Source organism: Coccidioides posadasii, chromosome 1 (genome assembly GCF_018416015.2).
Source record: "Coccidioides posadasii str. Silveira chromosome 1, complete sequence".
Taxonomy (NCBI): Eukaryota; Fungi; Ascomycota; class Eurotiomycetes; order Onygenales; family Onygenaceae; genus Coccidioides; species Coccidioides posadasii.
Window position 1 is genome coordinate 3,792,019 of NC_089407.1, and position 20,660 is coordinate 3,812,678.

Consider the following 20,660-nt stretch of genomic DNA (forward strand, 5'->3'; position numbering starts at 1 on the left):
CATTCTGCTCTCACTATAGATCTGGTTAGGATGGGAAATAAGAGTCTATCTTCTCTGCTGAGATAGAACATGGGACATAATTTTCTATTTAAGAACAGAACTGGAAAATAATTTATAGAATAGTGATGGGAATGAGATCTCAAGCTCTTGAGTGGAATGGGATATGAGACTGAGATTTCATGTTTGGAATTCTGGCTGTTTCTAAATTCAGGACTGGGACCAGCTTCAATGAGAAATAGGATCCCATCCCAGTCCCAAATACCAGTCTACTACTTATAGTACTTGCTTTCTTGATATCAATATTCATCACTACTGCTCAGATATTACTATGCTTGAACCAGTAATTAACACAAACACCACTTTACAGATCATGGAAAGAGTTCACCATCTTGGTCAAATAAAAAAGTAACAGATCTGGATTCTTCATGATGCAAATACATTAAATTATTTTGTTGAATTTAGTCAAGTGAACAAGATGATCCTCCAAATCATTAGCATGGCACAGAACACATTTAGCAATCTTAAAGATAAACTAGTCATACAGCTAGATAAACCTTCAGAAGATGTTGAGACTCAGAAAGATAACAAGAAACAGAACAATACTACAGCAAATCTACTGAATAAGGTCAAGAACATTGTGTGTGAATGAGTGGATATCTTCTACCATGAAATATTTGGACAGACTTGTTCACATTTAAAATATAAAAACATGACAGACTTAGAATTAGATAACAACATTATGAAAAAGATTCAGCAAATGCTCAGATTAGTTCTATTGAAGAAGCTGGTCATAACCAGCAAGACCCTTCTTGTGATATAATCATTAGTGAAATCTAGTAATAAGACATCTATCAAGCCAGATTCAGAGCAGTCTCTACAACATGCAGACCCACCAGAAAATAAGACTCTTACAGAAATTACAGAAGATAATTCAAAGATATCAGATAGTTTACACAAATCTTTACAAAACTCCACTTCTTTTGTCAGAGTTCTAACACCCAGTACACCACCTATCATTGAGCTTGAACATATAGACCTTGATAATTCACTCTTGACAGATCTTGGCAGCTTGTTATCTTCAGATAAAACAGACAACAACAACAAGAAAAATAAGATATCAGAAGATGGAACAGAAAATAATAACAAGAAAATTAAAAAATCAGATACTAATAATTAGAAGCATAAAACTCCACTTCACACTAGAGTGGTATCTGATTCTGGAATTTTCTGTCCTGGTTCTGGATTTCTGTTCCAATTCCTGTCCCAAGGATGGGATTGGGTTGAAGCTCAGCTCAATGAAATAGGACTGGGTTGTTTAACAGCATATTGGGACAGTTTCATGAAAGCTGGGATTGGGATGGAATTGGGACTGGGATCAAAATCTAGCTAATAGAATAGGTCTGAGACCTGGCCATGACAAAATAGGATAGGACCAGAATTTCAATATTATATATAGAATGGGATCAGTAAAGTGTAGAATGGGACTGGAAATTCTGATTCTATTTCTGGTGCACATTATTTACTGACAAAATATTAGTTTTTCCTGTGCACATTTATTTCACACAGCCAGAAAGAAGCAGCACAAGATTATATTGAAAGAATGAGTTCTGAAGAAGAGCAATTAGTGTAAAGCTAATAAAGGTGTTAATCTAGCTAACTTTAATTAAAAGAATCTCTGCCTTTGTCTTCTGGTTCATAATTGAAAGTCCAGCACTTATATGTCAAAAAGTAACAATTTTTGATAACAGTCTTGATGCTAATTAGTGAAATAGATATTATTAAAGAAATCTGCCACTTTCAGAGCTCTACAGAGCTAATTCTTCTGATAACTCTGTTTCAGTAATTAATTCAGAAAATTACTTTATTCTGTCACTAAAGACATGAATATTGCTGGCAATATATTGCTATTGAATTACTTCAGAAGACTGCTGAAGTAATTTTGTGCACTTTATTTGAGTGTAAGTCACTATTAACAATGGTATCAAGAATTATACTAAGTAATATAGACTCTGTTATGGCAATGGCACACTGTAAGTGTGTTACAGTTAACATTAATAACATAAAGCTCATTCTTGGCATCAGTGTCATGACTGAATCAAACTATTTTGATCTGATTGATATGTCTGATTACTTTACTTCTGCTATTCCTGTCTCTACTGTTATTATTCACTATTTGTGTTCTATCTCTACTCTACTAACTACTTCTGCTGCTACTCTATTACTATTATCATCATCTATTACTATCTCTCTGTCTCTCCCCAGTACTGACAGGGTCTTCACCTGTCAAATAATAGATATTAGAGCCCCTGTCTGGTTCACAAAGCCAGTTCTGGAGAAGCAGGAGAAGAAGAAGAAGAAGAAGAAGAAGAAAAGAGAGAAGAAGAAAAAGAAAGAGAAGAAAAAAGAGAAAGAAAATAATGACAATAACAAGAATAATAATAATAATAAGAATAATGATGATGATAAGAATGATGAACTTGCTATTTAGATAGTTTCTGATTGTTTGCTGACTTTGACTATTACTTAGTTTTAATACTTTGTTTTTTTCTTTAATAATGAAATTGATTTTTCTAAGAGTTCTGTCTTTATCAAAAAAGTAATAAAATTTAGTAACAGTTCACACAAAATTTGACCAGTTTGACTCTTGATATAATAAGACTGGGAAATCCAGTCCCATTCTGGTCCCACTATAAATCTAGCTGAAATAGAAAATGGAAGTCTATCTTCTCTGCTGGAATAGAACATGGAACATAATTTTCTATTTGAGGACAGGACTGGGAAATAATTTATAAAATAGTGATAGGAACAGGATCTCAAGCTCTTGAGTGAGATAGAATATAAGACTGAGATTTCATGTTTAGGATTCTAGCTGTTTCTAAATTTGGAACTGGGATCAGCTTCAATGGAAAATGGAATTCTGTTCCAGTTCTGAATACCAGCCTAGTTTATAATAGATATTCTTGACATCTAACTAAGTAAATATTGCAGCTTCTGCAAGCTTATACAACACATCTTTAATCAGTAATAGAGAATATCTATTCTTGACTATTTTTGAATTCAGATTGTGATAGTTCACACACATTCTTAATCTGTTATTTTTCTTGAAAATAAACGAAATGAGTGCTTCTGCAGATAACTTGAAAGACTGAATAAATCTATAAATTAGAGCACTGCTCAGATATTTATAAAGAGTCTCTTGCTTAGCTTGCAAAAGTCTGTATATTTTTTCAAATTCTAACTACTTTTCTAATTCAAGATTTATAGTCAAATCATCTTCACAGTGTGGTGGCAGCTCTTAAGCTTTCTTGTTACTAAATACTTCTGCAAGTTTGCAGTAGACTTCTAGTATCTGAAGATCTAGATTTACTATCACTATCTGTTCTGATTCACAGAGAATTATTATATAGATAAGCTTTTCTTCTTCTACAAGCTCTGAGAGATTAACTAATTTAATCTTCACAAGTAGATCATAATATACAGTTTGGAACTCTAGTCTTAGTTTCTTGAAACATATCTTGAAATTGTGTCACTGCAGCCAGCTCAAACTCACTAGCATCTCATCTCTTATATTTACAACCATCACTTGCTTATGGAACAACTGCCAGTTTCTTTGAAAGTTACAGACTTTAAAAAATATATTTGCAATCCCTTCCACAAGAGTGACATTCTTATAATTTATAGTAGTTTTAATCTCTATAGACATCTTATGCATCTCTAGATCTAGCTTCACAGCCAATTGTGAACTGATTATTAGACATTAACAGTCTGAATCTATTAATGCTGACCAGATAATACTTCTATCAGTTAGACTTTACATGTCTAGAATAATAAAAGAGAGAGCAAGAAGACTGTTCTTGAACAACTTCATTATATTAATTTTATCTACTTGCAGCTCTCTAACTTTTTATTTACTACTCTTCTTCTTAAGATAGTCTTTTATGAGATAATTCTTTTGGCCACACTCAAAGTATCTCTTATTCTTTTTCAAGACTTTATGATTCTTGATAAGATTCTTTCCCATCTTCTAAGCAGATCTCTGAGATTAACTTCTCTTATTTATTTGTAGTCTTGAGTTATTAATCTTTATATCTCTGTAAGCACTTTCAACTAAATTAATAGACTTTACATATGAGACATTCTTTATATAGACTACTGATACACTTAATTAGAGCTGGGTAGCCAGTACTACTATATTATTAATATTATCTGGTATCTCCAGCTGTTTATTCAGTTTGATTTGCATGAGCTTATCCAAGCTTTATATAAATAAATTCTTCTTCATTTTTATAAAGTCTTCAAATTCTTTGCCAATCTTTGTTATAAGCTTTAGAAATTATCAGTAATAAATATGATTAGTTTTATTCAAACTTTTGTGCAGACTAAAAATTACTTATCAAGAGTTTTGTATATGATTTGCTAGGTCTTCTAGTCTTGTGTGTAGAAATTCTTTAAAGCCAGTCCAGTTGTTTTTTAATAAATTATCTTTGTGGTGGGCCTTCTAAAAATCTTTCTTAATATAATCAAGTTCTGTAAGAGCATACACAAGAGTATTTTTATTATTTAATTTGCTTGCATCACAAATGAATTCAATATCTAAGATAAACTGGCAATATTCTGTATAAGTTTCAGTCTGGTAGCACTTTGTATGTTGTGATGGTCTCAAGATTAACAGACACTTTGTGGGTGTTAGGTTGAAGATAGCTATATCAAGAGATTCACTTTATAAGTGCTTTTGAGTATTCTAGAGAGCATTTAACTTCTCTTGTCATTTTATTATTTTCTTTAGTAGTTTGGTCTTCTCATAAAGCTGTTGAATTTTATTTTTTAGTATCAGAGTAGACTTTCTCTTTAAGTTTACAGTGCTTGTTTTATCAACAGTTAAGAAAGATAAGATGTTAAGATTAGTTGTCTCCTTATAAACTTGAGTTTGTTCTTCAGATAGATTTTTGACTGGTGTTTCAGATTCATGAGTTTCAGAGAGTTGGCTTCTTTGTGCTGATACTATTATCAGATGTCACCAAAGAAGAGTGGCAAAATGTGAGAATTATATATGTAGATCAGCATGACAATGAATCTCTAAAAGAAATATATATAAAAAAAAAGTACACAAGATAAAAAATCTGTATTCTGGCAATTATATACAACTTGTAAACAAGATTGCTATTAACTTTCAGCAAGAAGTTCATACAGTAATGGTCTTTTATGTATGCTTGCAAGCATGTGACTTAGTGCCTTGTGAGAACACATGCAGCTTCCAGCAGCTTGCAAGCTAAGGCCTCTGGCCCTTGTAGATGCTGTTTATTCATGTAAGAGGTTCGCAGTGAATCCTTACAAGATTTTATTTATAAGATCTTGAGCATTAACAGCTAGTGCTTTAGATGCAAACATGGTTTCTATATTCTGTTAGATCTTAATATAAGATAGGGGTTGTATCTTTATACTTTAATATAATACAGAAAGTTTTTTCTTTATATATAATCTCTAAGATCTCAGATGTATTTTCTTTTAAGTCAGAAGTAATTAATATATTATATTAAGTTTGAGATGTTATGCAATCTGTAATTCTCTCTTAAGCTTTTAAGTGTATAAATAGAAGCAAAGATTCTAAAAAGAGTTATAATAAATTAGAGATAGTAATTAATAATTTAATAGTACTTTGATTGAGTGAGCAGTCTTACTTTAATAACAAAGAGTTTCTGTACAGATATATTAGAGTCAGAGCAAGATTATTATATCTTCTTAAGAGTAGCAGAATCAGATACAATTATACAGTATTATAGAACTTTAATAATATAAAAAATAATCAAGATATGAGAGTATCTGATTTAAAAATATCTATAAGATAGGTAGAAAGATTAATTATAATAAACAAGTTTATTAAATCTCTGATAATAAGTGTTCTTATATACATGATGCTTTTGGTAATAGTTCTGCTAAGCTGTTCTATTCATTCTACTACAGTATGCTTGTTATGTTCTCTGATCAGTTTTATTATGCTTGGTGCAATCAGTCAGCTTATCAGTTCTATCATTGGTCACATGACTTCCTGTTTTAAGATTTCTCCACAACAGTCTGTGACTCTGTCTTGTCAGGTTTTCTCCAATCATTCTGTGTCTTCAGCTGTCATGCCGCAAGATTTATAACATGTTGGTAGAAATGGGTATGTGCTGGAGCTCCATCTTCTAGAACAACAGTATTGAATCGGGATTCAAGGCATTCCTTGACAAAAGGGAATAATTTAGCAAGAAGAACCTCCTAGAATGAAAGAAGTATCAGATTAGCTAGAGAATTCAATAGTAAGATGATAGAATTTTAACACCTTCTGATACCTATACCAATCAACTCCCCCCTTGCCTTGTCGAACAAGCTTGCCAGTTTTCACAGTGAATTTGAAAGTTGGCTTTCTTCCACAGTTTAGGGAGATACCTGCTACCCCACCAAATTTTGGTGGGGCTGCAGGTAACTGCAATACGTTGAAACATAATAGAGTTTCCGGGAACTTTTGTTCTACACCTCCGTACTCCGTACTTCATAGTGCGAATAAAGTATTTTGAGGAAATACAGATTCCGTCTTGACTATCTATATACAGTAGATCTCCACTATAGTGATTTAATTTTGGAAGCTTGTTCAATTCATTATATAGGGGAATACACTATATAGAGGGTGCACATTGAAAATAGGCTATATAGAAGGTGCATATTGAAAATAGATATGAATATCTTGCTGCTGCTGAATTTGAAGCCTTCTTGCTGCTATTTTGCTCTTGTAGCTGTTGAGCTGCTGAATTACCTATTAATCTTCCTGATCTTGCTGCTCTTTATACAGCTGAAGCTGTTTAAGTAGATCTAAAGCCTCTAAAGATATAATCAGTAAGAGCATCTCTGTAGTTAAATCCTCATTCTCTTCACTCTCATCTGCTAGATTTAGCAGTGCAATAATATACTGCTTAATAGTCTTAGAAGAATCCTCTACTACTTCATCTGCTGGATTAAGAAAGTGCTGAATATTTATTAGATTTTGAATTACTGAGAGAAGACAAAATCTTTAAAACTTACTGATTATTTCTATAATTAAATTATTCTCAGAATTTAACTATACAGGTCTTTTGAAAAATAAAACTCTATTAAAGCAGTAAATAATTAAAACTGTAAATATGTTTATATATTACATCTTGATTCTCCAGCATAGTATTATCAAAATATTAACTATAGCAAGAGAATTTCAGCCAGACTTATACTTCTCAAGTATATACTAAATCTACTGCTGCTTCTAGTATCACTTTCATGTATAAATTATCTCTTGATCCAGTAGTTAATATTTACTTGTTGCATTTGGTGAAAGCTAAATAACTAAAATACTCAGTAAGAGATAGAAGCTCTGCTAGATATTTTTAAATGTAAGCTTATATACAGAGAAATTATTTATAAGAAGCATAACTTTACAGTCTGTTATTTGAGAATTAAACCAGTGAAGTTATTTCTTTATAATATATTCTGTCATCCATATCTTCTTATTTAATCTTTACTTGAGTGACAGATTTTTAATTTTAATATCAGTAGTATAGAAGACATGTGATTATTTAGCTGTACTAATAAATCAGATAGATAGTTTCTCTAATTTATCTGTATTGCAATATATATAAGCAGTAATTTATGTCTTCTCTCTTCTTTATCCAGATATTAAGTATATAAAAAGCTCTTGATTCAGTGTCAACTTTTAAAAAAGCTCAGTTTTATTACAGTTGAAGATATTTTTAAAATTATATTGTTGAAGAAGCTGCTCTATATCTCTTATCTCTTGTTTTACTGTCACAGTACTTTCAGCTTCTTTATATTGTATGTAATTCTTGATAAACTTGCAAGACTAAAATTGATGAAGTTAACTATTGCTAAATGCTGGCATCTTATAGTTTTTGTAAACTGATAGATTTTTTTAAAAGAACTCTGCTTTATACTGAATCATCTCTTCTAAGATAGAGGTGTGGTTCTCTATCTGTTGAATCCACATGTAAAGAGCTGTTTCAAGCTCAGGCTAGTACTTGCAACAGTAGCACTTCTGCTCTGAGCAGCAGGTAGTCTAATCAAGATAATTATAATATAATGATAGAATCTTGAAGACAGAGAATGAGATAATAATTTGATTATAGTGTTGCTCAAACCACTGCTTTAAAGTCTTACTGCTAAGACTTGAATACTGCAGCTTGCAAGCCTGGAGAGTCTTCTTTTACTTGATTAAAATAGCAGTTTGACATAGCATTGGGTCTTGTTATAACAAATTGCCTATAAAATATTCAAAATAGTTAACAAATTTTGTATGGAGATTCAAATTTGGGAAGAGATTTTGTTCATTATATAGGGGAATTCGTTGTATCGGGGTTCGCTATAGCGGGGATCTACTGTATTTACCCGGCTCCTGTGCTGCAACAACACCACATTCGTTCCACCACCAATAAGCAAGCAGCACACTCAGCTTTTGTTCGATTTTCGATTATCTACTCGGCACGTACTAGTTAGGCTATAGAGAGAAATGTTGCAAAGCCCTCAGCTCCCGGAACCGCGGCCGGCTTTTGCAAAGCAACTCGCGCCATATATCAAAACGCGGGATGAGGTCCTCAAAATCAGGCGTGCATTGACCCTTTATTTACAGGCTCAGGTCATATTTTCGGATATTGCTCCTGCTTCACATATATCGCTGTGTGCTCCTCAGAATGTCGCGGGCATCAAACGAGTACCGTCGGAGTTCAGCAATGGACTTCGAGCCCAATATTTGAGAGCCGTACAGGCCGACATTGCCGCGAGGAAAGAATATCGTGGTCTGCTGGAAGAGGTGAAGGCTCTCACCGAAAGGATGAGCCGCTGCAATTCAGAGGAGTGTTCTTCGTCGGGAGCTCAAAATTTCCAGACTTATCTGTCTCTGCTTCGAAGCCGTAGGCTACGGAGCAAAATTCAAATCTGTCAACATTACCTGGATAAGTTGACTACAATGGAGGCAGCTAGCTCGAACTTTCTCGATGTAAATCGCGAAATGAAAGAAGTTTTTTCGTCCTCTGAGCGGTTCGTTGTACATCAATACGAGGCAGGATATTCTCCCGGGCACGGAAATCATCCTGATGGCTTACTCTATGAGTTGGAGCGGGCTGTGCTTGTTTCTAAGGCCCGGGTGGACAACGAAAAGAGCCTGCTTGGAAGAATAAAGGCGCAAGTGCAACTAACCCGGGCCGACCAGGGAAATATAAGCCCGCAAGCCAGGTTGAAAGGCCTTATGCGAATTCGTGATGAACTTATCAAGTGGGTTGAACATACACTTGCTACATCTGGTATGGAAAATGCCAGCAATGTTGACGAGAAGCAAACCCGTAATGAATCTGGCGAAAATGAGGCTCGACTTCTGCTTGATGGATTGAAAACTGAAATTGAACAACAATATGCTGCTTATATTTCCGCCCGTCGAAAACTGCTGGAGATAGTATCTGCTACGTTATGCATATCAATGAAACCCCCCTCTCAGCCTCCACGGACGAGGTCCCAGCATCAAGAGTTAGAACCTTCTTTTACGGACTTTGCGATTGTGTTCCCATATGTCCATGAAAACCTGGCTTCGGTTTCGAAAGCTCAAAAGACCACTGCAGGCCACAAATCTTTCCTCTCTGCAATCTTATCTAAAGAAGTATTGCATTCCGGGAAAGTTTTTGAACGCCTGCAAAATGAGAGCCATTTGCTACCGGAGTACCCGATTCCAGCCCGACACCAGCGTGTCAAACAGGTCACAACCACAATCAACTCTCGATCCGAGATCGACGCGTCACCAATAAGCATAAATCGCGATTCAGGAGCTGTTATGCATGCGAAAGCATGGGCTTTCGCTTCTGGGATAGCACGGGATTCTGCAAAAGACCATATTGACCAACAGCTGGCAATTGGGACAGAAGCGACCAAGAGCGCCGACCGCACATTGAGAGACATTTACGAGACTATGAATCAGAATTATGAGGACGTAACATCTTCGGGCGACGCCGTGGAAGGGCCGAATGAAGGCGTTTGCGCCACGGGTCTAGGGTTCTCAAGAAATAGAAAAGTTACCGGTCGGTTGGAGAATCCGCGTAAGGGTCCGTGGTCCGGACTACACGGGAAGATCGGTGTTACCGGAGACTGAAAAAAGATTGACAATGTTAAGTGGACTCTTTTCCGCTTTGCTCACGACGCTGTTCGGACCTTTTTCTACACCCGAGCCCAGTATAGACTTCATGAAATGCACCCACGAAATACACATGAACTTTGTAAGACCAGCTGCCCAGATACCCGTTTTCTGTATGGTGATAGCATGACGAACCTCAAATCATTCTTAGCGAGATATTCCACTCTCAAGACCTTCCTATAGCCAAAATAGTAGTTATTATTTTGAAATTATATTTATATAAGGAATTGAAGCTCAACAAGTCGAGTGAGTCACACGCTAAAATGCCATATCACCCTAAAAGTTTGGTTCAACCCCAGAGACAAGAAAAAAAAAGTTTCAAAACCAAAAACTTTCATTTCCACAACCAAAGTCGAAAACTAGCTGGTTTTCCAACACAATTGTTCCTTTCTCTCGATCCCTATACTGATTCTTTCCCCTCTTGCATATATTGTTATCCCTTCTGCGCCAGGCACGGCGGCCAATGGCTCTCTCAGCCCGGTGTGGGCAACGGGCGATCTCGCACCTTTTGCGCCAACGATGCCTTTCCACTGTTGAATCCTCTGCTCCGTCGGCCCTCCGAGCATTTTCGACGCAGACTTCCTCGAGAAAGCTATATTCTCGATCAAAATTACAGGCATTCACGTCATGGCGGTCCACCCGGTCGTTCGCTCGCTCGGCTCGCAACTTAGCGGCGGCTCAGGCTGAGGCTCCAAGCGCGAAGTCGTTCTCTGCCAGGGGTGGAGTGCAAGGCCCTGACCTTGTCGACGTTAAAAAGGTCCTTGTCATTGGAAGTGGTGGATTGAGCATTGGTCAAGCGGGTGAATTTGATTATTCAGGTAAGCCATGACTGGGATCTTGTGCCTTGAATAGCCGCGTTCCACGTAGCATTGGGGGAATTCCTTGCGGGTCCAATGCTTCAAAATCTTCGCTCCTCCTACAGGTGTTTTCGAGAGGGAAGTGCTAATAGCTTGTCCTTTCGTCTCTTTTTTACAGGCTCGCAAGCCCTCAAGGCTTTGAAGGAAGCTGGGGTCAAATCTGTTTTGATCAACCCCAACATTGCGACGATTCAAACCGACCACAAACTCGCCGACGAAGTCTATTATCTCCCCGTTACCCCTGAATATGTCACGCACGTTATTGAGAAAGAGAAGCCGGATGGAATATTCCTCAGTTTCGGTGGCCAGACGGCTCTTAATCTTGGTGTGCAGATGAACCGAATGGGTATCTTCGAGAAATATGGCGTGAAGGTGCTTGGAACCAGTATCAAAACCCTCGAAACCAGCGAGGACAGAGATTTGTTCGCAAAAGCCTTGAATGAAATTGATATCCCAATTGCGGAGTCTATTGCCGTCAGCACCGTCGACGAGGCTCTCGAAGCCGCCGACAAGATCGGCTATCCCATCATCGTTCGGTCGGCCTATGCTCTGGGTGGCCTTGGATCCGGTTTCGCTGCAAATGCTGAGGAGTTAAAGAATTTGTCTTCCCGATCATTGACCCTGGCTCCACAGATTCTTGTTGAGAAATCTCTGAAGGGATGGAAGGAAGTTGAATACGAGGTTGTTCGTGATGCAGCCAACAACTGCATCACTGTTTGCAACATGGAAAACTTCGATCCTCTCGGCATCCATACTGGTGATAGTATTGTTGTTGCACCCAGTCAAACCCTCTCTGATGAAGAGTATCACATGCTTCGAACTGCTGCCATCAAAATTGTTCGACACCTTGGAGTTGTGGGCGAGTGTAATGTTCAGTACGCTCTTCAGCCCGATGGCCTTGACTACAGAGTTATTGAAGTGAATGCCCGTCTCTCTCGCTCGTCTGCCTTGGCGTCGAAAGCCACTGGTTATCCGCTAGCTTACACTGCCGCCAAAATTGGCCTTGGGCACATCTTGCCCGAACTCCCCAATGCCGTTACAAAAACCACAACTGCCAATTTTGAACCCAGCTTGGATTATATTGTCACCAAGATCCCACGATGGGATTTGAGCAAATTCCAGCATGTTAAGCGGGATATCGGGAGCTCCATGAAATCCGTTGGGGAAGTTATGGCTATTGGCCGCACATTTGAGGAATCTTTCCAAAAAGCCATCCGTCAAGTCGATCCTAGATTTGTCGGTTTCCAAGGTGATAAGTTTGAGAACCTTGATGAAGTGCTCAAGAACCCTACAGATCGCCGATGGCTTGCAGTTGGACAGGCAATGCTCCATGAGAATTACTCAGTTGACAAAGTTCATGAACTGACGAAGATCGATAAATGGTTCTTGTATAAGCTGCAAAATATCGTTGACGTTGACCATGCCCTGAGAGATATCGGAAGCCTGTTTGGAATTAAGAAAGAGATGATGCTGAAGGCGAAAAAAATGGGCTTTTCTGACAAGCAGATTGCATTGTGCGTTGGTTCTACAGAAGAAGAAGTCCGGACTCGTCGGAAGAGTTTTGGCATCCACCCCTGGGTCAAGAAAATTGATACGCTGGCTGCCGAATTCCCAGCCGACACCAACTATCTTTACACCACTTATAATGCTACATCTCATGATGTCACGTTTGATGACCATGGCACAATCATCCTCGGAAGCGGTGTGTACAGAATTGGTAGCTCTGTGGAATTCGATTGGTGTGCTGTCAACGCAACCCTCTCCCTCAGAAACATGGACAAGAAAACTGTCATGATTAATTATAACCCTGAGACATACTCTACTGACTTTGATACCGCGGATAAGCTTTACTTCGAAGAATTGAGCTTCGAGAGAGTTATGGATATCTATGAACTTGAGAATGCCAGCGGCGTTGTTGTCTCGGTTGGTGGGCAGCTTCCTCAAAACATTGCCCTTAAACTCCAAGAAACGGGCGGTGCTCACGTCCTCGGTACCGATCCTAAGGACATTGATAGAGCCGAAGATCGTCACAAGTTCTCTCAGACTCTGGATAGCATTGGCGTTGACCAGCCAGCATGGAAAGAATTGACTTCGGTTGCCGAGGCTGAGGCTTTTGCGGACTCCGTTGGTTATCCAGTGCTTGTTCGACCAAGCTACGTCCTTTCGGGTGCTGCTATGAGCGTTATCCGGAGTCAGGGTGAACTTCACGACAAGCTTGTCTCAGCTAGCGATGTTTCTCCCGACCACCCTGTGGTCATCACGAAATTCATTGAAGGAGCCCAGGAAATTGACATCGATGCCGTAGCTTCCGGAGGCAAGCTCCTCCTCCATGCCGTCAGTGAGCACGTTGAGGCAGCCGGTGTTCACTCCGGCGATGCCACCCTGGTTCTTCCTCCTGTTAATTTGGACGAGTCTATCATGGCTCGTGTAAAGGAAATTGCGGAGAAGGTTGCCAAGGCATTCAGCATTACCGGACCTTTCAACATGCAGATCATCAAGGCCGATAACCCCGACGGTGGCGAGCCACAGCTGAAGGTTATTGAATGTAATCTTCGTGCTTCGCGATCCTTCCCCTTCGTCAGCAAGGTGCTTGGCACGAACTTCATTGATGTCGCAACCAAGGCGCTTGTCGGCAGGGATGTTCCAGAGCCCAACGACCTCATGAGAGTAAAACGCGACTATCTTGCCACCAAGGTTCCTCAGTTTAGCTGGACCCGTCTTGCTGGTGCTGATCCATACCTTGGTGTTGAGATGGCAAGTACTGGTGAAATTGCCTGCTTCGGCAAGGATTTGGTTGAGGCCTACTGGGCTTCCCTTCAATCCACGATGAATTTCCGTATGCCAGAGCCAGGTGAAGGTCTCCTCTTTGGCGGTGATACCGATGTGTTGACGGAACTTCCACATATTGTGGACTTCGTCCATCCTCTCGGTTACAAATTGTATGCTGCCAGCCCAAGAGTCAAGGAATATCTTGAGAAGGCAACCAAATCCGAGGTCGATATTCAGGTCATCGAATTTCCTAAGGAAGACAAGAGAGCACTAAGAGAAGTCTTCCAAAAATACGATATCAGAGGTGTCTTCAATATTGCGAAGCAAAGAGGAAAGACCCTGCTCGATGAAGACTATGTTATGAGACGAAATGCTGTTGATTTCGGTGTTCCCCTTTTCATGGAACCAAAGGTATGCTGCCCTCTTCCTCGCCCTCGATAAATTCTTTTTACTAACTCGAGATTAGACCGCCCTTCTATTCGCTCAATGTATGAATGAGAAGCTTCCTCGCAAAGAAGGAATCCCGTCTGAAGTTCGTAGCTGGTCGAATTTTGTTGGCACTAAGAGTTTGTAAAACAGTCGCGTTGTTTCCAGGAGAATTCTTCGATTCTACTTTTACTGGGGGTCTGCTTCAATGTCCGTCTAATTTCGGCAGCGCTATGGCGTCGAGAAGAAAAATACCAAGCCTGGTTTTATATCCTCCAAGTTCGTCACAGCTTTTTACGTTTATTTTTCTTCGATGATTGTAGACTGCTCTTTTGGTGTGTACTCTCGGCTTTCTTTATTTGGCATATTATATCGAAGGGCTTTTTTTTCCTTTCATTTTTCCTTTTTTTTTTTTAAAGAGGCTTTGGCCCGGGGTTTTTTTCTTTCAAATACGAAAAGAGATAGATAAAAGTCTCCATTTGATGCCATGTTTCGTCCAGCGTTCCGCTCATTTGGACCCGTTCGCTACCTGTAGGCCCGCTTGTGCCTTAGTTGAAACTCAAGCGTGGATTGCTACAAGAGAGATGTTGTCATCTCCCAGTATTCCCAAGTACGCACATCCATTCATATCCTCGAAACGGATTGTCTCCTGGCAAAGCTAGAGTCACTGAGAACTTGCCAGTGCGTGCGGAGTACCCATCGATTTCTTCCATCGGCCATTCTATCTATGGGCGGAGCGGATTATTATTAGCGCCGAGCTATTTTAGGGCTTTGTGTTTAAGCCCTAATTGGGATATCGAATCTGACGGCGCCAAACTTTGCTGGACTTGTCGGAGGGAGTATCCCTAGAACGGTCAGTGTCGGGGACGCTTCTTGATTGAGGAGACGTGCATTTGTCGTCTCATTCAATGCGTTTGTACATACTAGTTGGGAGGGATACTCTATTTTGCATTGGCAAAATGATACATGAAAGTCCGTTGCAAATACAAAGAAGCTACTATGCCTCTTGAGCTTGGGTGCATGTAGACGAATACCGATACCACATTATCTCCAATATGAGGAACACAGATGGAGGGGTTTTGCGAGCTGCTCCAGGCGAGACGCCGAATGCAGGAACCGGCCTATTCGCGACCACCAGAATTCTTATTGGGCAACCCATTTTAGAGCTGGACACTTGGTTGGCCGTTTTGGATACGGCTCGATTGGCAGATACCTGCTCCAACTGTTTTGGTGGTAAAACACTTCGAGACCGGGAAGTGGATGGCGCTCCTCAAGTGCCTCTGAAGTTATGCACTGGATGCAGGACAGTGAGGTACTGTAGCAAGGTATGAAATAGCACTTGGCGTAAAAGGTTGCACAAAACGGACTGTCACCGTCGCTGCTTCCATGTCGTTCTATTCCGTCAGAAAACTTTAGTGGCCTATGCTGACTACAATGTAGGGTTGTCAAAAGGAAAATTGGGCTGCAATCCATAAACACGAATGCAAGATCTTCAAAAATCTGTATCCAAATGTTTTACCGACTCCCTCAAGAGCGGTGTTAAGGATCCTTCTTCTAAAAAAGCATCAGGAGGATCAAGGGGACAGACTGCAACGCTTTGATTCTTTGACGAGTCATCTAACGGAGACTATACGCACGAAACCGGATCATTTCCAAAATCTAGTATTGTGTGCCAGAGCGATCCATGAATATTCCAAAACGGAGTTGAGCCTTCAAGAAGTCGTTGATTGTTTTGGCAAAGTACGTGGCTCGCCGCTTTGTGCCCTGATCCTTGATCTATCATGCGCTGACACAGACCGAAGCTTGACATCAACGCTTTTACTCTAACAACTCCATTTTATGATCAAATTGGCGCCGCCGTTGAGCCTCTTGCATCTTTGTGTAACCACAGCTGCGATCCTAATGCTGCTGTTGATTTTGATAAGGGAAAGACTTGGCTCAGGGCGCTACAGCACATTGAAGAAGGAGAACAGATATTTGTTTCTTACGTTGAACCTACTGATGCATGTTTACACCGCCAGGCGGAACTCTCTAAAAGATATTATTTTGAATGTGAATGCCCCAGGTGCATTAGAGAAAAGGAGATCGGCGACGGCGAATTTCTAAAAGAAGTCACGGACCTTGACTCGAAGCTGGTCGACGATGCACAAAAAGAAGCTGTCGGGCTCTTGGAAGCTGCGAAGTCTAGAATTTCCCCTGCCGCTTCGATCCGCAGCCTTAAACGCGCAATGAGCATCCTGCGAAAAACATTAGTATGGCCATTGACTCGTCAGCCGTATGTCAGGCTTCGGAACGAGCTCATCGCATCCCTCATGGATGCACAACAATTGCAATGCGTATTTGTGCAATGCGCGATCCGCCATCTCCGTATCGATCCCGTTGTATATCCAGCTAAATGGCATCCGGTCGCCACTATGCATAAATGGATGTTTGTCAGCTTAATGAGGTACCTTACTCAAGCGGGGAACCTGGGTTTTGCGGAAGGTATTGATCTCTCAAAGTATCAGCTCAACCTTTTCTTACTGATTTATTCCATCCTGCTTGACCTTGAGGTGACCGCTTCAAATGAGCTGCCTACTGTGGAGGATATCTACAGAGGCTCGCTCTCGCTCTTTGTAGACGCGGAATGGACACTGGAAGCGATGCAACCTGACATTGATAAAGAATGGGAGAAGGTGGAGAAGCTTGTGGACGACGCTTTGCGAATAGACGAGGCCTCAGTTTAGGTGACAGCCAGGCTATGCCTTTGGCAGACAGCATTTCTAAGATTCTACACGTCAGATTTCAACCTTCAACCCGTCTAATCCCATTTAAAGTGGAGTTGTGTGAATCTCGAGATACCCCTCTGTTGATCTGACCAGCGTTTGTGGTTGAAGTGATTCCCACCCACAATTTTTGCAAAGAAAACCCAAGGTCGTCTCTTAAGCGGGCCTTCAACACCTTTCGCCAGCAGCATAAGGTTCAGGTGAAGTGATATTTTTGTTGTTCCCGCTTGTCGCGGGTCATACCGCTGAAGCTGTTTCCAAGCAACAGCAAGCAATCACATGAACTAAGATTTTCTTTCTCAAAACATCCACAATCAGCCATATTGTGATTTTCTTGTCTTTGAATCAGGTGGCTATCTGTTCCTAGAAAACTTCTACGCCTTTCTCCAGATTTTTATATTTCCTTCCTTTATAAAACCCTATCATATTCCTTCACTGTCTGTAAAAGACCCACTTCAATCATACATTGAACTCGCAACTTTCCAGCATCTCATTTTTCCTTCACTCTCCTTCTGTTGTGGCCTTGAATAATTCCGAGATCACCTTGTATTTCCCTACCTATTACACGCGCCTATCTATCTCCTAGTTATCGAGCTTCGTGTCCTCCGTCTTCCGTTCCTTGGTACCCACCCGCCCGGGAGTAGACTCCCTTCGCTTCACGAGCTTTAGGCTCTTGTGGCTTCTCCTTAAGCTCCCAGCCCTTAAGGGCCAATCCATAATCATAGTGTGGGCTAAATATGGAGGAGACTAGCAACGAATGGGCACCATGGGAATCCTATGGTCTGGGTGCCCCTCCCCAACATGTGTCTCGCGATGATCCGACCTTTTTACTGCTTCTCGCACTAGCTGCTCACCCTGATCTCAAGCTTGATTACGAGGCCATGTCAGAGGCAAGCTTCGCGGTCCCGGATCCTCGCATGTGGACCACTCCAGCAAACCTTCGCCACCATCTCAGACCCCTTGAGCGTCTAAGCGCATTACTTCGTGACATGCCATCGGGAATTGACGGAATACGCGTCAGTTCATCCACTTCGCGTAATCGCTCAGCTGCAGGATTGACAATAGAGAACGGAATCCACGCAAATGGGGCGCCTGGCCCTCGATATAGCCAGCAAACGGAGATGAGAGCCATGCAAGTCCTGAACGGAGCTTGGGGCAGATACGTCGCTTTATATAATGACGATAATTCTAGCATGGCTGGAAACGCGTCTGAATCGCCGAGGCAAGACTTCCGGTGGAGAGGATCCCAAGCTCCGGAGCGTAGTAGATCACCCGAGTCAGACCGTAGCCGGTCGTTGTCCTCAGCCATGTCACAATTGGACTTGGTGCAGGAACCAAATGCTGATTTTGGCTATGAATCCGGCCACGGGGTCTGGTTGGAGCAATGTCTAAATGTCCACGAACGGGTCGCCGCAAGTGAAAGACGTGCAGCTCGTGCTGCACGGCTGGCAGCATTGCGGCGTCGGAACAACGGCTCTTCCGCCAATAACCCATCTTAAGGGACAGGGGGATTAACGGGAATGTCACGCTATAAATAACGAACACACCGACGTCGAAGTGCCGTCGTACATTCGAAAACGCCTCCGACTAGCTACCATTTGTGAATTTTAACCCCGTTTTCGAGAACCTTGGTGGCTAAGCCAACATCCATGGAGTCAACCTTTGGGGCATTGTGGAATCAATGAACTAGGAACGGATTTTTTATGCATAGTGATGAAGGAATTCCAATGTCATTGCTACAGGTTCGGCATTGATGGTGGCTGTTGGCAGTTTTGAGTCATTGCCTTGAGGCTTCAGGGTGCCAGAAGGTTCTGATTGTGTTCTTACTCCCGCATGTGTGTAACGCCAAGCAAATTATTCATGGGATTCAATTAGAAAATGGAAACCATTCATGCCGCATCAGACGACCAGAGGATCGATTTGTTCAGCTAGGATATAAAACCGTCAATATTCTAGCTAACATGGGCAGCTTAGAAAAACAACGTTCCCTCATATGCCGCTGTTTTCTAAGGAAGCTAAATTTCCCCCTCCATATGCCATAAAAGGAGTATTTTACCCATTAAGCAAAACACCCTGCCTTTAACGAGCCAGCCAGAAACATAACACGACATATAATTCTTTATTTGAGAGGAATGAAACGAGAAGAGTGGGTAGCACCGATACCAGGTCTACCGTGCTTGACGGGTTTGCTGGGGATAAATGTTAGCAACGACACCGGTAGAAACTCCGTGTACGAAGGGCGAGTAACGTACTATGAGATGGAGAACTCTCCCAAGTAGTGCCCAACCATTTCAGGCTTAATTTCAACCTGGTTGAATTCCTTGCCGGAGTAGATACCGACAACGCTGCCAATCATCTCGGGGACAACGATCATGTCACGCAGATGTGTCTTGACGAGCTCGGGCTTCTCGTTTGGCTTGGCCTCCTGCTTGGCCTTTCGGAGCTTCTTGATCAAGCCCATTGGCTTTCGCTTGAGACCGCGGTTGAATCGGCGGCGGGCACGAGCATGAACGACATCGCGGAGCTGTTCGGAAGAGAGATCAAGGAGTCTGCGATCAAATTGCAATAATCAGATTTCTGTCACTCGCGGCAACTATTGGGCGGCCTAGATGGGCTTAGGAACGTCGGATCCAACATACTGATCAAGGTCGATTCCACGGTAGGAAAACTTTCTGAATGCTCTTCTCTTCTTCAACTCTGTGGGAGAACGTCCAGTCAGTGTCAGTCCAGTTTCTCGTTGCGCCCTTATTCCCAACGCCTGGTCATAAAACGACCGCATATCATCCACCTCTTCCTCTCCCGCTGTAAAAAAGGGCCTCCAAGCGGTATCTTTCTGGCATCGCCACACACAAAACACTTCGGAAGAGATCATTCGAGACACGTACCGGCAGCCTCCTCCGCATTCTAAGAGACAGAAGACAGGTTAGTTCTCCATCTGCCAGCATGCGTCCATAATCCCACACCATAGGTAATACTCACGTATTCAGTGTCAGCCATGATTGCGGATTAGTCTCTCGAAGCAACTCGGCTTGTCGATTAGAAAGACGGGCGATGAAAGATTTGTCGTTTGGGCTGATGACCGTTCCACTCGCCTTCAAGCCTGGTTTGGGAGGGTGGAAGTTTGAATGGCTCGGCTAAGCGATCACGCTAATGAGTCAGCAAGCCCTAAGTTTTCCCCAATCCGGCAACCCAGCCCTATCAAGCTCTATCTGTGGCGGCCGGCGATGTCTAAGGCGGTCCGGCGAGGGCCTGCTGGGCGATAAAGCCTCGCTGGAAAAGGCTATCAAGCCCCTTTTTGGTGCGCGTTGCTTTGTCTACTTACGAGAAAGAGAAATTTGTACAAATGGCAGATTTACAAGGGGCGGTGTCATACGGGCTAGGATAACCGTTGTAATGACCGTGTTTAGAATGTTTTCAAGGACGACCAGCGAATTCATTACAGCAAGAGCTAGAAGTATATATCAATAGAGAACGTTGCATAGCGCCCGAAAACTAAATGTACGGGCCTATGCATACTTCGCACTGAATTTAAAGATTCCGGAAAGTCGACGATTTCGTCGGAATCACTAGTGGACCGGGAGATTGCTAGAGATACGGCCCTTGATTTCATTCTCTTAGGGAATCTCAAAACCTAAGCGTACATCGTAT

General features: G+C 41.4%; 5 protein-coding genes across 5 annotated transcripts; 4 read left to right on the forward strand and 1 right to left on the reverse strand.

Annotated features, from left to right (window-relative positions):
- Window positions 1–8,527: 8,527 nt before the first annotated feature.
- On the forward strand, window positions 8,528–10,281 carry D8B26_001098 (uncharacterized protein; the record flags this gene model as incomplete). The annotated part of the gene is made up of 1 exon (XM_003070730.2): window positions 8,528–10,281. One exon carries the CDS (start codon window positions 8,528–8,530, stop codon window positions 10,151–10,153), a length of 1,626 nt encoding a protein of 541 aa, XP_003070776.2. The 3' UTR covers window positions 10,154–10,281.
- Window positions 10,282–10,556: 275 nt separating this feature from the next.
- Window positions 10,557–14,755, forward strand: CPA2 (carbamoyl-phosphate synthase (glutamine-hydrolyzing) cpa2). The gene is made up of 3 exons (XM_003070729.2): window positions 10,557–11,013; window positions 11,171–14,232; window positions 14,288–14,755. The coding sequence occupies exons 1-3, from the start codon at window positions 10,659–10,661 to the stop codon at window positions 14,393–14,395; spliced, it is 3,525 nt and encodes a 1,174-aa protein (XP_003070775.2). The 5' UTR covers window positions 10,557–10,658; the 3' UTR covers window positions 14,396–14,755.
- A 321-nt stretch (window positions 14,756–15,076) lies between these two features.
- Window positions 15,077–17,061, forward strand: D8B26_001100 (uncharacterized protein). The gene is made up of 3 exons (XM_003070728.2): window positions 15,077–15,572; window positions 15,688–15,987; window positions 16,050–17,061. The coding sequence occupies exons 1-3, from the start codon at window positions 15,303–15,305 to the stop codon at window positions 16,971–16,973; spliced, it is 1,494 nt and encodes a 497-aa protein (XP_003070774.1). The 5' UTR covers window positions 15,077–15,302; the 3' UTR covers window positions 16,974–17,061.
- A 688-nt stretch (window positions 17,062–17,749) lies between these two features.
- On the forward strand, window positions 17,750–18,511 carry D8B26_001101 (uncharacterized protein; the record flags this gene model as incomplete). Its single annotated transcript, XM_003070727.1, has 1 exon — window positions 17,750–18,511. One exon carries the CDS (start codon window positions 17,750–17,752, stop codon window positions 18,509–18,511), a length of 762 nt encoding a protein of 253 aa, XP_003070773.1.
- A 620-nt stretch (window positions 18,512–19,131) lies between these two features.
- Window positions 19,132–20,009, reverse strand: RPS15 (40S ribosomal protein uS19; the record flags this gene model as incomplete). Its single annotated transcript, XM_003070726.2, has 5 exons — window positions 19,132–19,201; window positions 19,265–19,561; window positions 19,652–19,709; window positions 19,898–19,916; window positions 19,992–20,009. 5 exons carry the CDS (start codon window positions 20,007–20,009, stop codon window positions 19,132–19,134), a joined length of 462 nt encoding a protein of 153 aa, XP_003070772.1.
- Window positions 20,010–20,660: the final 651 nt, after the last annotated feature.

Bases quoted from the DNA above. Each gene is read 5' to 3' on its own strand.
- CPA2 (XM_003070729.2), top strand. From the start codon at position 10,659: ATGGCTCTCTCAGCCCGGTGTGGGCAACGGGCGATCTCGCACCTTTTG. The intron at 11,014-11,170 runs GTAAGCCATGAC...TCTTTTTTACAG, and splicing joins GGGTGAATTTGATTATTCAG to GCTCGCAAGCCCTCAAGGCT. The intron at 14,233-14,287 runs GTATGCTGCCCT...ACTCGAGATTAG, and splicing joins CCCTTTTCATGGAACCAAAG to ACCGCCCTTCTATTCGCTCA.
- D8B26_001100 (XM_003070728.2), top strand. From the start codon at position 15,303: ATGAGGAACACAGATGGAGGGGTTTTGCGAGCTGCTCCAGGCGAGACG. The intron at 15,573-15,687 runs GTATGAAATAGC...ACTACAATGTAG, and splicing joins CAGTGAGGTACTGTAGCAAG to GGTTGTCAAAAGGAAAATTG. The intron at 15,988-16,049 runs GTACGTGGCTCG...CACAGACCGAAG, and splicing joins TCGTTGATTGTTTTGGCAAA to CTTGACATCAACGCTTTTAC.